Source organism: Glycine max, chromosome 16 (assembly GCF_000004515.6).
Source record: "Glycine max cultivar Williams 82 chromosome 16, Glycine_max_v4.0, whole genome shotgun sequence".
Lineage (NCBI taxonomy): Eukaryota > Viridiplantae > Streptophyta > Magnoliopsida > Fabales > Fabaceae > Glycine > Glycine max.
The window spans coordinates 5,059,449-5,076,003 of NC_038252.2; the positions used below are offsets into that span (position 1 = coordinate 5,059,449).

At 36.6% G+C, this 16,555-nt stretch overlaps 1 protein-coding gene across 1 annotated transcript; it reads left to right on the forward strand.

Annotated features, from left to right (window-relative positions):
* The first annotated feature begins 151 nt into the window (after positions 1–151).
* On the forward strand, positions 152–15,495 carry LOC100808335 (regulation of nuclear pre-mRNA domain-containing protein 1A). Its single transcript, XM_006598949.4, has 8 exons — positions 152–505; positions 2,841–2,972; positions 3,485–3,732; positions 6,958–7,077; positions 7,162–7,315; positions 8,762–8,901; positions 8,978–9,013; positions 14,186–15,495. The coding sequence occupies exons 2-8, from the start codon at positions 2,897–2,899 to the stop codon at positions 14,987–14,989; spliced, it is 1,578 nt and encodes a 525-aa protein (XP_006599012.1). The 5' UTR covers positions 152–505; positions 2,841–2,896; the 3' UTR covers positions 14,990–15,495.
* The last annotated feature ends 1,060 nt before the right edge of the window (positions 15,496–16,555 follow it).

Genomic DNA, 16,555 nt, shown 5'->3' on the forward strand with positions numbered 1-16,555 from the left:
GAGAAAAATCACTATATAAGTTCAGGGTGGGTCCAATCTGATCGGACAAGTCAATGGAAGTGTTAACACACTGACTTAAAAAGTAAAGACACACTTGTTTTGAAAAAAAAAAAAAAAAAGTAAACACGCACATACACGAATACACGAGGTGTTAATAAAAACGATGCCGTTGGAGGCCTTAATTTCCAAGGCAGGAGGGTATCTGGTAAAGGGTTAATTCGGGGAATACAAAAAATACCCTTCCCCAAATGAACCCACACACGGAGCTTGTTGCTTTGTTTCCTTTCATTGTGTTTGTGTCTCCTCTCTTGTTGCCGTATAAAAGACTCGCCCTCTGCACAATCCCAAACCCGAAGCCGAACTAAAACCTCACTGCAACTCAAAACAGGAACCAACAGTTTCCTTTGCAATATTTTCTTCTTTCTCTCACCGCCGCGCGAATCCTCCTTCTTCGTTGCTTCATTCTCTGCTTCTCTTCACTCGCATTCTTCCTTCCTACCGCTATGTATGTGCCGCTTCTTGGAATCTCAATTCATTTTTCAGTTTCAGTTATTGTTTTTATTTTTATTTTTTGTTTTAAATGTTTGCACTTTTTTTTTACGTGGTTTCCTTTGTTCTCTTTGTCTTTTCTGATATGCGGCAATTGATCGGGGTTTCTGTCTGTTAGGATTATTATGTGGTATTTACATACAGATATGTGTAAATTTTGTGTCTTTTTTAATTAATCATTGGACAGAGGAGGACCGCTTTGCGTTTGTGAACATTTTTTTTCGGGAGATAATTGCTGAGGAATTCTTGGATAATGGAAGCGTGAATGGTTTGGTTGGAATTTGGAATGTAGAAACCCGTGGAGCTTACGAAAATCCTCAAGAAAACTGTTTTTTTTTTTTTTTCTTCATATTCCTGTGGGATTTTGGATATTGTTTGTTTCATATTCAATTTGAGTCCTTGCCTTGTGGCCTTAACAATAACACTCCTACTTGTGTGTGTGGACCTAAACCCTAAACACTCTCAGGTGTGTGTTGATGCGGGCCATATTCATGTTGTGTGTGTGGCCGTGAACCCTAAACACTCTTGTATCTCTCTCTGTTCGCTCTCTCTCTCTCTATATATATGTGTATATGTATGTATTGATGTCGCCATGTTCATTTGAGCGTGTGTTTTGATGTGGCCATAGCATTGACAACACTTGCATATGTGTATTTTTTTTTTTACATAATTGTTATCATGAGTGAACTTTCAGCAGCTTGTCGTGAAACTAAATGGTTTAAAGTGGAAGATTATCATGCACTAAAGTGGAAAATTAGGGTTACATGTGGAGCTGGTCAATCTTATGCATCTCAGTACTGGATGCGCTTACTTGCATTTCTTTAACTTGTATGCTTTACATCTACTTTTTCCTTTATGTGCTCTGATGTCATTGATATTGCCTAGTGTATGCATGTCTTCTATGTGTGCATTCAGGCTTGCGATTTGATCTCATTAAGATTGGCAAGCATTTCTGTGTCTGCCACGTTTGTGTTTGTGTTTGCTGGCGTTCTATCCTCTGTTTGCATGTCTTCCATGTGTGCATCCATGTGTCATTAAGATTGGCAAGCATGTGTGGGTCTGTAGCATTCATGTCCACGTATGCTGTTTTCATGCTCTGGTCATAGCATTGGTTACCTAGATTTTTCATTTGTTTGTGTGGTCTTGTAGCTTTGGTTACCAAGACTTTTCTCTTATATTTCTTTATAGGCTTATTTGGTTAGACTTCTATGTTAATTTTACTTTGATAGCCAACTGTTTCTTTTGATTTTTGTGGTTCATTGCAAACCAAAAAATTTCCTAATTTCCATTCAGTTTTGACAAGGTTTTAAATTGCAGTCTGCTAATGCAGTTAATGGTTTTGGGGATCTCTGCTACTGCATCACAACTGCAATTGTGGCTGCACCAATCACAATTTAGGCAATTGAAATGCAACCACAACTGTGATGACAGCTACAATTTAAAACCTTGAGTTCTATACTTGCAATATTAATTTATTAATGCCCTAAGTTTTTATGCCTATCCATCTTTTAAAACATTACATCGATTGGCCAAATCTATCAGTTTATTTATTTGCAATTTTGCATAATCCTAAAATTCAGTTTGGTTTGCCTAAGCCCATATCACTTCTCGTTTGTGTTCTTGGAGACAGTGCATTTGTCTATGAAGTGAGGGGCCACATAAATAAATTAATTACTATTGCAAGTACTTAACTACTTTTAAGTAATAATTGCCTAATCTGTACGTACCCTTTTATCGGCATATGTTCAAACAGGGATATGCAAATTTAAAAAATGGCACATGTTGGTCTGTTCTGCTTTGATGTATCAGATAACTAGAGTGTGATACTGGTTCAACCATGAAAAGATTTTCCCATATTTTATTTTATCCTATATAAAATTATCTAAATCGAAGGTCCAACTCAGAACAAGTATTTGGGATGCTTGGCTCTGGATGTGTGTAGACTCTATACATATTGCTTGTAGAGTCCATACCACAATTACCCATTTGTTTGACTCCATAAACGATAGGCATTTGATGTGTATGAATATGGTTATCATTTTGCAAACGATACATTTGTTAGGATTAGGAGTTGGATCTATTTCAAGTACATTTAGCTGGGATACTTTGTTTTGAAGGATTACTTCATCTAATTTGCTTAATATATGTATTGTATGTATTTTTTGAATAGCTGATGCATTTTACTTGTTTATCAATTAATGAATCTGTATCATTATGTATTGTATGTTAATTTTTTTGCTGGGGTTGATTCTATCCTAATTTTGGTGTTGCCTTTGTTTTCTTATTTGAAGGTTTCTATCAAAGTTGGAATTCTAGTTGATTAGTTTTCCTGACTCTAGTTGGAAAGATGGGAAGCACATTTAATCCACAGATTTTGGTGGAAAAACTAGCCAAGCTGAATGTTTCACAAACGAGCATAGAGAGTATCCTTATCATTTTTTGGGCAATAATGTATGTTCAATATTATATTAAGCAGTTGTTTTATCTGTTTCCACTTTATTGAGTTCGTTCAGCCATGGATTTAGTGTTTATCATCACCTATTGCTCAAATTTGTGTTATACTTTATTTGGAAGTTGGAACATTATCCCTGAAATGTTGGCAGGGGTGTAATACTCCTTCAACTGGTTTCTACGCATCCTCCTTTCTTCTTGGTTTATTGCAATGATAAGCCCCTCCCTTCCAATTCCAAATGTGGAACTGTTAATGGAATTCTATATTCACCAGTAAACAATGCAATATAACTGTTATTTCCTTTTTTATCATATGATGGCTGATGATAATCTTGTACAAAATTCATCAGCACATGTGGCTGGACTCTTTTTGTCTCTCACACAACACTCGCACACAAGTTCATGTGATTTCTTTGCGTTCTTTTTGAATTTTTTGCATTCAAGTATTTGCTGCTGCTCAGATATCATCCTTAACGTGGTTAAGCCCTGTCACATTGGTGCATTTTTCATATGAACAAAGCCAAACAAGTTGTTGAAACATGGGATAGACAATTTCACAGTTCTTCACGTGAGAAGAGATTGGCATTTCTGTATCTTGCAAATGATATTTTACAGAACAGCAGGCGAAAGGGTTCTGAATTTGTAGGTGAATTCTGGAAGGTTCTTCCAGATGCTCTTCGAGATGTGATTCAAAATGGAGATGATTTTGCAAGGAATGCAGCACTTCGGCTGGTACTTTAGTAATTCATTCTTCTTAGTTAGAAATTGTGATACATGCTAGTTCTGTTCTCATGCATTTTACCTTATAACAAGGCATGCAAATTGATTCCAAGCTCTTAAGGCAATATAGCTTTTGACGAACCACCAACTCAGATACTGAGCTGTAAATTTTGTTATTTAAACTTTAAAGGCTTGGTTAAATGGTAGTAGGTCCAGACAATAAAGAAAAGTGCAAATTTTTTTGGCAGTATTTTCTAAATTTATTACAAATTGATTTGTCAAGTTAGCTTTACATAGAATAGCAAGGTGGTTAGATGGACCTAAATTACTATTATAATGTTCCAAAGCTCACACATCAAATTGAGAAGGACTTCACAGTCCACTATAATCAGTGGTCAAGTAATATTAGACAAGGCTTTTTGTTTTTGTAGAGGGAGTGCACATAGTTCAGCAATACTTGTACACTACACAAGTAGATCTATTAGACTACTTATGTACTACATATAATAGTCCATACCTTTGTAATTAGTACCTCTGGTACTTTATTTCAATATAATATATTTATCTTTGCTGATAAAAAAAAAAAAAACTTTTTGAACAAACGTACAATATGGTTTTCCTTAGTTAGCTCAGTTGATCCATTTATGACATATCTCCATATATTTAGTTAAAAATGTTTGCAGCTTATGACATTTATTTTTGAACAAATGTACAATATGGTTTTCCTTAGTTAACAGTGAAAAATTTAATGTTGTTGAACTGAGGCAATACCTGATTCAATTGTAGTTGAATTCTGAATTCAAATCTTAAATAGTTTTGTCGGATATATTCTTTTTGGAGTTCTCTAGATCTTGCTTTTGATAGATATGCCTCTGTTAATAAGATTTTTAAAATAGTATAACTGAAGAGTCTCTCCCTTTTTACTTCAATGGCAAGTTGTCAAATGAAGGATTGGCCTTTTGTTTACTTGGGTGCATAGTAGTTGGAATAGCTGTGCCACCCGACACAAGAGAAAGGCACCCAATGTCTGACATGCGGAGAGGGAAAAATGACGTCTGACATGGAGGTCTTCAACACATAAAGAGAGGAGTTGCCGCCTTCATTAGGGCAAGGTTTACATTTTGGGAAGTAAGCTAAAACTCTCGTGGTCTTCATGGGAATGTATTGTGCCTCTATCCTCAAGCTTGAACAGTAGTCAATAGTGTGTAACGGCGCAGAGTGGCTGCCACCAAAAATGGAATAAAGGATAGTGGGATGATTGCTATAGATACAAATTTTGTTTGTGGTTACTATAAGTGCTGTCTATCTTGCACTCTCTGATTTCTTAATCTCTCAAGTCTCGATCCTCTGTCTGCTGTGATTGGGGGTGCTCTGTCTTGCCCTTTGCATCACTCTCGTTTTTGGTGGCATGGTGGTGTTGTCTTTTTTTAAGAGCTAAAAGCAGCATTTGCTGATGCTGTGCTAGGGGATAATAGGGCAGGGACTGGTGGTAGTGGAGCAGGGGCTAGTGTTTCAAGTGGAGGTACCCATCCAAGTGTTGAGTAGTAGAAGAGAGAAAAATAGACCAAAAAATTCTGCTAGATAGAGGCTGGATGTTGGATGGCTTCATGGTGGCAACTCAATTCTCTTTTTCCGAAGTTACAAACAATTATTTATTGCAAAAAATAAAGTTCTTATTAAGTAAACTTTGATAAACACTCAATACCTGGGTGGGCTTTTAAAATTGATAATGCGTTCTGGGTGATCTCAAACTTTGCAATTGTTATTCTGTCCAAAAAAATCTTGAAACTTTTTACGTACAAAGAATCTACTTGTTACTAATATAATCCAACCCACATTCTTCTTTAGATAAGAAAAATTAAGTGCAAGTATTATGAACGTGTTTATCCTAGAGGTGTTTATCGATTCATTCACCATCCAAGAGGGACTAAGAAAGATATTTAAGAGTGCTAAACTATCCCGAATGAAGTTAGGAAGCAAATGTGGGACATTGTTTATGATTTGCAATAGACAACTTCAAGAGATGAAGAACAAGGTAGCTTTGGTGATTTTTTTGATGGGGATGAAAAAATGAAAAGGATAGAAGTTGAGAGTCCTGCTAGTATCTTCAAGAAGACAGGAATGAGCTTTCTAACAACTCAACAATATTTTTAGGTAGAATTTGAAGGAGGAAGCAGACCTATGAATTGCAACTTTTTTTTTTATCAATAGTATCCCTTTTCACGTGGCAAAGGATGAAGACTTTCAAAAAATGTGAGAATTGATTAACTGCTAATGGAAAATATTTTATGTACCTTTTTCTTACACAGTTAAAGGCTTCTTTTATCTTCTCTTTAGCTAGATCTGTTTCTTCTTAGATGTATCCCATGATTGACTTTTCTTCAGAATCCATCAAAGTAAGGGAAAAACGCTTAAACAATTTAAAGTTGCAGATGTCCTTATCAAATGTTAAATTTTCAACAATTTTGCCTTCTTTTGTCTTTGAAAATGGACTATCCTCCTATCCCATGGATGTGAAAATCCTAACCAATGCCCCCTTATTTTCATTCAAGCATCTCAAACACAATATGTGGCAAGTCGTGTAATGGCAGGTCTAATCAAATCAAATCATTTGGTAAAGTGATGCAACAACGAAGCAGGACTAGTCCTAGAATAAATATGAACTGTGATACTTTTACCCATTGGAATGGTCTTTTGATGGAGTAGTATCTTCTCAAAATCCTCCAACATTAGGTTGATGCAATGAGCTGCGCAACATTCCTCACGAACTTGTTCAACAACCTCGTCTATCAACTTAAAATTTTTATGAGCTGTCTTGGTTATGTGAGAAGCATCAACTAACCTCCGAAAGAAAGTTCCCTTAGGACCGTTTACCAAAAATAATTCTGCCTGAAATGTTTATTCTGTCCTGTGACATTTATAGAATATTTTCTAATATTTGCAAAATGGAAACAATATTTGATTCTTCTAAATTCATGGTGGTTAAATTACTTAATTGTGATAATGTGCTCTTTGATTCAACTTGCCATGCCGTTATTGGCTGGTTCTGAGGTTCAGTGTTACTTTTACGATGAAATGCCATTGATTGAGGAATGCTAGAATTATGATGTTCTCCTCATCTCCTATAACTCATCAATAAGAAAATATGTAACTTGTTTTCTTGTAGTTTAAATGCTCATGATAAAATAAATTATGTGAAATTTCTTTCCATGTATCATGACTTTCTCCTTTATGCAGATTGGTATATGGGAAGAGAGGAAAGTTTTTGGTTCTCGTGGTCAAATTCTTAAGGAAGAATTTGTTGGGAGTCATGTGGAAAATAATAGCCGAGATGTGAAACCTACAAACATGAAACTGGTAATAGTTTCTGTCATGATTTAGATGATTTGGTGCACCTACTTGCTTTGCATGCTGATTATGTTTCTTATGCTTTGTTCTCAGCTATCGCAGAGGCCATCTGTGGGGAATGCATTGGAGAAAATAGCTTCAGGTTTTCATGTGGTTTATGGAGGGCAAACAGATGAAGATGCCGTATTGAGCAAATGCAGGAATGCCATTAACTGTCTTGATAAAGCAGAAAAGGAAATAGTTTCAGGTATGTCAAATTACCAGTTGCTTATAATTGTTAGCATATTTAGTTTTATTGTTAATTTGTGATTGATGTGTGAGTGGCCTCTCTTTGTTAGTGTATGTGTATTGTATCTGTCCAGTATCAGCTGTAGTACAGCTGTGCTACTCAGTGTAACAGTTGTTAGGAAGATTTACTCAGTTACAGCTGTAAGTGAATACAGCTATTACACACACACACACACACACACACTACAAATAGATCGTAACTATCTCAGATCAATAGACTAACACTCAGATTCTCTCGGATTCAATTTCTCTCTTTCCTGAACTCTGGGGGTCTTGAGCTTGAGCATGAATAACTCATTGCTGATTTTTTTGTTAAACTCTTTTTTAACTACTATTGTATCTATATTATCTGAATGTCAAAGGGTAATTGCTGTTTTTGCTTCGACTTAATTAGTCAACTCAGCTTAGGTGCCAAATTCTAATCAGTGTTAATTCATAACATAATGAAGAAAAAACTTTGGAACAAAAGGTTTTCTAAAGCCTAATTAGTTTAGGTAGCTGTCATGACTTGTATCATCTCTTAAAGTGACACTACTCAGGATTTTTCATGAATATAAATAATAAGAAGCTTCCCAAGGGTGCATTTGGATAAATTTTGAAAAAAGTGCTTTTATGATATAGTTTTTCTCGAGTTGTAGAAGTTCCCCTTTCTAGTTTACGAGAGAATAATGAAATTACTTTTTTTGGCAGGAGGGGTTTATTTTTAATTTTTTGAAAAACTTATCCAGTGATCTTAACAACTTTAGGTATATTTTGTTATTTTCAAAATTTAAAAACAATTTTCTACAAAAAGCACAACCAAATGGACACTAAAATATTTTAGAATTCTTGGTTTTGAAATGTAGAATGAAAGCCCTATTATAAAATCTGTAGCACTCAGTAGTTAATAGATGCTGGGAGAGAAAAGTTGGGCAAGACATAGCAAAAGATAGCTATTACATTGCAATATTATCTTATGGAATATTTCTTATCCATGTCATGTCAATTGAAGTCTAATTATTTGTCTTAATTAACTTAAATTACCTTAAATAACTAAATAAGGTATACAAATAATTTCCTACAGAAGTTAGTCAAGTTACAATAATATAAGAAGCAAGCCTTATCCTACTAAGTACCCAGCTACATTAATCAATTTGACACCATTGGGTTCTATCAAAAACCATACGTTACTTGGACAAGCCTTTGTCCTTGATCATTTTGTTGTTGGTGATTGATTGCATTAGCTCAAAGCAATATGTTTTTAACTTGCTTTTAAATCATCAATTCATTTCATGCACTTTGTGTATATGTTGTCATGTTAAGGAAAAAAATATAGTATTTTCTTGTTAATGTGTTTAATTAACCTGAAATGCTTGTTGGTTGCATCTTCTTGTATATCCTTTGCAATTCAATCATCAATGCGTAGGGCAATTCAGTGGATCTGCACTAGTGGATGAGCTCCAGGGGCATAATGCTGTACTGAAGGACTGCATTGAGCAATTAACTGCCATAGAGTCATCAAGAACTAGTCTTGTGTCTCTCTTGAGAGAAGCTCTTGAGGATCAGGTTCTTTTTTGAGACGTAATCTTTACCAAATTGATGAAGCCTGGAGTATATACTTCTGACATTCTTTTGTTCCCAGGAATTCAAGCTGGGTCAAGTCCGTAGCCAGATTCAGGTTTGGAACTTATCCAAATTCAATTAGTTATAGTTTCTGTCTTTCTTTATATATGAATATATAAGTTGGCAAAGACTTGCCAATCACGTGCTAAATTGCACTATCATCTATCTGAAAGACTGGTTATGGGTAACTTCCCTATGAGTACTGTGTCCTTGCTTTTTGTTACTTTTTTTATCTTTTAAAAGATTCCTTTTTTCGAATTTAATTTTTTTTATCTACCCTTCTATTTTATTAAACTATTGGAAAATGGCTCTCAACCACCAATGGGTGATTTAAAACTACTGTAATGCATTTAAAGTCAATATTATTATATAAAATTTTGTATATTATGTTGCATTGAAAACTTTTTACATAATTATGGATTGAAACATTTGTAATGATTTCAAATCACTTTATAGCTAACAGATAAGTAGAAGACAGTATAAACTATAAAATGTTTTCTTTTTTATAGAGAGAGGGGTGTGATGTGGAGAAGGTTGTCTTGTAAGTTGCAATTGAGAGTATCTAGAACTATTCTTCCATTCTATGATTTCTTTTTACCATTAAAAGCATTTTTTTTAATTGACTCGGTGTTTTAAATCTGTTATTTTGGTCTTCTAATAATCTCGTGAATTAACTGTAATAAAAGCTCTTATTGTTAGATGAAGTCAAGTTTTTGTCACATTTCCTGTGCTGCCTTGGCTTGTCCCTTTGTAGAATCCCCATGACATCAAGCCCAAACAATATAGGATGAGGATCCCCTCTCATTTGGTGCGAAAATTTCATCACCAAATGTTTGATCACATATGCCTTCTTAGGCACCTCTTCAATCACCCCATACGAGTGGTTAAAATTATTTGACTTTGTCAATCCTAGGGTCGCTTTGATTGCTTTGGATTGGACAATGGAAATTCAGCATTTGACATTCCCTTGAATTTGAAGTCAATGGTAGAAGTTTGATTACTGGCTGTGTGCTTTCATATGACAATATATACTCCGCTATTTTGGTCAATTTTAGAACCTTAGAGATTTGCTTCACCTTTTGGAGCGATCCTAACAACTTATGTGGTAATGGTATTAAATGCTTATATAACTCCGCCTGGATGCTGGTGTCCTTTAGACAATTAGATCATGACATAAATGATTCAGTTGCTTAGGGGGGATGCAGTAAAGGAGTTGAAAATGTTTTTGCAAGCTGATCATAACGGCTTGTTAAACAACCTTGAGAACTTGTGTGCGGTAGTATTTTTTCGTGCTATACATTCTAACCTTAAGTACATCTTGGACCCAATTTTGACTAGTTAAGAGGTTCTGCCTATGGAAAATCTCATTCCTTGTATTCTGAGGGTTCCACCACCAAATGCTCTAGATTCCTGCTCCTACATGATTGACACATCAGCTAAGTGATTGCCTCAAGATATTGTGCTATTTGAAAGTGAAGGAAGCTGAGGAGGTTGGGGGCTCTGTGGATAGTTCTCTCCAATGCACTTATTGTAACAATCAAGCCACACTTAGAAACTTGTTGTTTCCTTAATGGGTTCCATGAGAAACCTAGCAATTTTACATGCTAATTCTAGTCAAGAAGAGGAGATTTGAAATTTTGTATCCTAACTCTTTAGAAGAGAAATGATACCCTTAATGGATTTCTTAATAAACCTATGTGTTTCCAATTAAAGGCAGCCAAACAAATTTTGTTCTCCACTACCACTATTGCTTGTACAGGTAAGTTACAATTTGTATCCTTCATACTGGGGATAGTCCATTGTCTTTGATTCCTTATTCAGGTATCTTTGACCGTGTAGTTTTTATGGAAAGAAATATCCAAATAGAAGCCATCTTAGCTACTAGAGGAAATGTATCACTATAATCAAGTGTAGAAGTGTGAGAGAAAAGGAGAATTCGTAGAACAGAAAAGTTTATTGAGTCACAAGATACTATTACAGCGTATACTCTAACATTCCTCCTTCAAACACGGGTGGTTGAAAGGTACTAATCACTCTGAGTTTGTCTCTTACAGTAGAGAATCTGAGTTGAGACAAAGGCTTTGTAAGAATATCAGCAGTCTGATCAAGTGCTGGTACATGCGTGACAGTTAGTGAGTTATCAAGGACCTTTTCTCTAGCAATATCCAACTCCATATGTTTGATTCGAGAGGGCAGGATGGGATTATGACTAAAGAGCAACTGTGCTTTGATTGTTGCCGTAGATGCCAGGGGCAGAGCAAGGAACATGAAGTTCGCTAAGCAAGGAACATGAATTTCAGAGGCAGCAGCTAGAAGACTCCTGTATTCTGCTTCAGCACTGGATTTAACTACTAATGTATGTTTCTTGGACCACCAAGAATTCAGGTTAGGGTCAAGGTAAAATGCATGCACCAGAGGTTGAGTGTCTGTCATCGATATGTGATGCCCAGTCAGCATCACAATACACATATATTGCATATAGTGTCTGGGTAACATGGCTGCAGCAGAGAAGCCCATAGTGGTTCCTGTAGGTACCTGAAAATTCTCTCGGCTGCCTTCCAGTGAGTTTCCAGGGGTTGTCAGACTTCATTGACACTGACTGATCTCAGGTCATTTCACTGTGATGTATTGAAGAGCCCCAACAATAGATTGATAATGTGGGGCTGATCCATATAATTAGACCCATGTCAAGACAATTTGAGACCTGAAGTCATAGGGGTAGGAATGCCCTTTGTTGGTTCTTATAATCAGACCCATGTCGAGACTACTTGAGACCAGAAGTCATATTGGAAAAAACCCAAGTCACACATCGGCTAGAGATAAGGTCAAGATAGAATATATTAGGAATGCCCTTTGCATCAGTCATACCAACTTTCTGTAGGTCTCTGATTTACTTGCCTTGCAACAGCAAAAGAGACCCATCTCGAAGATGCTTCACCTCAATTCCTAAGTAGTCCACACTCCGAAGATGTTTAAGAGCAAAAATTAAGTTCAGCTTTGAAATGAGGGACTGCACAGGGGTGAGAGAAGTCCCTAATAGAATTCAGAGAAAGATGAAGGAGAGATGAACTAAATCTGTCAAACTATCATTAAAGAAACAGAACAGAGGGTGAAGTCTTATATAACTAAGTTATATGTCTCACTGTTGAGTCAACAACTAACAGACTAACTGTCAATTGATAATCTAACTAACTCTGTAACGGAAGAAATGTAAGTAAAATTACAGTAAAAACATAAATGCACATAAAGTATAAAGTGAGTGTCTCTAATATTCCCCCCTAAAACCAGGGTGGTTGAGGAATTGAGAACATATCAAAGACCCTAAGTTTATAACACAGATTTTTTTAGGTCTTTCTCCCTGAGAAAATATCAAGTGCCATGTGTTTAGATTTTGCATGGAGAACAGGATTGTGGGACAATGAAACAGTGCTTAGGTTATCACATAGGAAAATTGGTCTTGAAAAAGGCACTTGTAATTCAGTAAGGAAAGACTGAATTCAAAGAACTTAAGCAACTTTGTTAGCTGAAGTCCTGTATTCAGCTTGTGTTGGATCTTGCAACAAGTGTTTGCTTCTTGGATCACCAAGAAATTAGATTTGAACCAAGGTAAATACATGAGGCAGAGGTAGATTTTCTGGGTCTGAACCCCAATCAGCATCTGAGGAAGCTGTGAGAAAAGGGTCTTGAGACCGAGGTAGGGCTTAGAAGAAGACCATGATGAAGGGAAATATTTTGGTACCTTGGATTCTCTCTAATTTCTCTGGGATTGAACTTGTATTGATCACCCTTGGGTTGCACTCGCATTGACAACAGAGCTAAGGTTTTGTTTATCATTCAATAAAAGATTCCCACCTTCTCTTATTATTTCATATACCAATGTAATAGGCTGGCTCGTCTATTGGTAGCCAGTCTACCCCAGGAATCTGATTCTTTGTTGGTAATCTTGGAAATTTAAAAAGCAAAATTTGGTTGCTCAGTCCTCTGGAGAGGCTAACTGTCGAGCTATGACAATGGTCACTTGCAAACTTAGATGAAATAATTACTCCGTGATTTAAAGTATGTGAATGTTGATCAAGTGGAGCTATATTGTGATAATCAAGCAGCTTTACACATACATCAAATCCAATATTTTATGCAAGGACAGAGCATATATAAACTGATTGTCATTTAATAGTATAAGACAATGTTTACTGTATTGTAGTGCATCTTAGATGACCACATGACATCTTTATTTATAATGGAGAAATCAGAATCAATATTGATTACATATCAATCAATTACCGATTATTAGGCAATTACATATCAATTGGAATCATAAGTTTCTATGTAATAATAAATACAAGATAATGTAAAGATAAATGTAATCTAACAAATAGTGAGAAATTTATCCCCAAGCCCAAGGAAATCGCCATTTTGTTAACTCTAGCAATCAATTTGCATATATCCTTGTGGTCTATTTGGGCTCCTCTAAGCCAGTTCGTGTGTAACAAACTTGGTACATATTAGATTGAGAGACGGGGGGCAGGTTTAATTATATATCTCCTATCTATGGGCTATGTATATATTCCTAATAGAATTAAAAAATATATTCCATGTATAATTAGTTCTCGTTGGTTCCTTACGTTAGTAATTTCCCAATATATAAACCTTGTATATATATTGAATCAGGCAGAGAGGATTTTAAGCTATTCAGAAATCTTTTTGCCCATCTATTCACTTGTTTATGACTCTACCTTTTGCTGAAACTCACATTTTCATTAGAAAGAGGTGTAGGGTGGCGGCAAGTATCAAGTTGTTTATTACTTGGTTGAATAGACTTATTTTGATACCATGTTATCGCTATGTACTAACTATCCCAAATACTATGTTATCGTTATGTACTAACTATCCCAAAAGCCTAAATTGATAGGTGAAGAATCATGGATAATTCTATTGACTAATATATAATTTTGACGTTATTAAAAAATAATGTTGCAATTGGATTTTTATTTAGGAAGGATACCCACACTGTTTTTAAAATAGTATGGCTTTTGTTATATTTTTTATTTGTAGTGTTAAACTGTTAATTCTAACAGATGGGTGGGGTGTATATTTTCTTTCACCATTGTCAACTGGGGACGGGGGAAGTAAATTACTTTCTTTTTTTCCGTGTATTTTTATTGGCATTGTTACTTTGATGTAAGCATGGTTTCTCTTATATTTGATGCTTATGTTCTTAACAATTCAGGCTGCACATGTTCAGTCAGAACGGGCAACTAACACCTGCCAACAGTTATTGAATGGCAACAACATTCAGTCATTAGCTGAGCAGAGCTCAAAGGAAATTCAAACCTCCATGACTCCCGCAAGTTTAAGTATTTCTAGTGAAAGGGAGCAATCAGCTCCATTAATGTACACACCACAAGTGTCATTTTCTCAAAAAACTGGACACATTGAGGAAGATCCACGCAAGTCTGCAGCTGCTGCAGTGGCAGCAAAACTGACTGCTTCAACATCCTCCGCGCAGATGCTATCTTTTGTGCTGTCCTCTCTAGCATCCGAAGGTGTGATAGGCAATCCAATGAAAGAATCTTCTGCAGATTATCACTCTGAGAAGAGGACCAAGCTCGAGAATGACCAGCAGCCATCTTTTATACCATCTCAGAATCCTCAGCAACCACTTCCTCCCTTTCCACTTTCTGAGTCTATTCAACACAATGCACCCACAACCAACCAGCAATCTACTCCCAGCGAACCACCACCTCCACCCTCTTCATCACCTCCCCCTTTGCCGCCACCACCACCACCAATGTCACAGTACCCTGTGCCGCAGTTCATGCAGACTGCCGGATCCATTAGTAGTATGGCATATGGCTATGGTGTGGCACAACAGCCATCAATGGCAGCCTATCCGGGTGTTGGGCCTTCCCTGAATGGTGTTTCTTCTTTTACCCCTCCTCCAATGGGTACATATCAGGGTTTTCAGGGCACAGATGGAAATTACTATAATCAGCCCTCATCAATGCCTATGGCCCCAATATCTCGACAATAAAATCCCCGTCCTAGATCTTCTTGGCCTAAGGTTGCTTAGAAAAAGCCTTCATACCTCCACCCATAACCTTGCTATGGTAATCTGATTCTTCTACAGTCAGGTGTGCACAGTAAGTGCTTTGTAACTTTAGTTGTTGGCTGGTAGTAATTTCCTGGAGTTAGAATAATTTCGTTGTGTTGCACCGAGGATAACGGGTTTGTACTATTGTTGAGTAGGTTTTTTTTTTAATCTTACAGTAAAACTTAGCATTTTATGATTGCCTTGTGGCTTATTAGATGTTGTGTGGTTTTAGAGGGTTGTAGGCATGACGTTAGTAATTCGACATCAGTCAAAGCCAGCTTGCACACCTAAAAATCTGCATCTTCTCTGATGATGTGTTATATGTACAGACCATATGGTTGTATTTTATGGATTTAGATGTTGTGCTGGAGCCAAAACTATGCATTGAGGGTCCGGTTAGTTCTGAACATTGTTTTTATTTATGATATACATGACAAGATTTGTTATATTTAAGTTTAGAAATTTCCGTGTAAATTATGTTGGGAATTGATATTGACCATAACCTTATTGCTATTGTCCTCTAAAATAAGGAGAAAAAAGAATTTCTTACCCTTCCCTCTTCCCTTCACCTTCTCTCCCAACCCATCACCCCCACATGCAGCCATCATCACCGCGACCACCTCCTTGTTGTGTACCACCACCACTCACCAAATGCCAAAAGCACTGCACACCCCCCCACACCGACCAGATCTGCGCACAACCTCCTCACTGCACATATCCCACTCTGGCCAAATCTGAACTCAATGTTGCTCCTGACTCCAGCCTCGTGGCCACTGCAAAACCACCCCTGCACCACTGGGTCCAAAAACCACCCTGCTTCTCCTTCTCGATGAGTTTGATGCGGTGACATTCACGATGCTACTTTTTGACGATGGTGAAAGGTTGTGGATACTGGAGCATCCCCAACCTGCAGTGGCATGGTGGTGCAGGTGGAGGCACGCCAACGACTCTGAGTGAAGGTGCTGTTTGGGTTGAGGTGTGCAAAGGTACTCAATGATTATATGATTCCGTTTTAATAATTAATATAACGAAACTATGTTTGTGTCCTTGTGTCATTGTGGGGATGTAAAATAAATTACACAATAGAAGTATGATTTCACGGTACAATGTGGGGAAAGATAGTTTTGGAAATTAAAAAATGTGGGTGGGACTAATAGCAATGCTGTTGGGGCCAACAGCAACCCCCCATTATGTTTATGATGATATGAACTTTAGATTAATCTGAGGTCCCGAGGACATAGATGGATTTCGGCTATGATGGTAAAGGAACGGAATTCGTAAAGCAACCCCTTGCAATTTGCAATTGAGTTTACGTGCTTAGATTAGTTTATTTTTGAGTTAATAACTTTAATTAAGAGCTATAAAAAACTTTAATTAAAGTTTCTTTTTACATCTCCATTGGTGTTCATATAAGCAATTCAACTTATGTCATCTCAATCTTAAACAACTCAATTAATTTTCTCTTCCGTGGGTATTTTGATTAACAAGTTGTTTAAGTCACAAATG

Bases quoted from the DNA above. Each gene is read 5' to 3' on its own strand.
- LOC100808335 (XM_006598949.4), top strand. From the start codon at position 2,897: ATGGGAAGCACATTTAATCCACAGATTTTGGTGGAAAAACTAGCCAAG. The intron at 3,733-6,957 runs GTACTTTAGTAA...TCCTTTATGCAG, and splicing joins GGAATGCAGCACTTCGGCTG to ATTGGTATATGGGAAGAGAG. The intron at 7,316-8,761 runs GTATGTCAAATT...ATCAATGCGTAG, and splicing joins AGAAAAGGAAATAGTTTCAG to GGCAATTCAGTGGATCTGCA.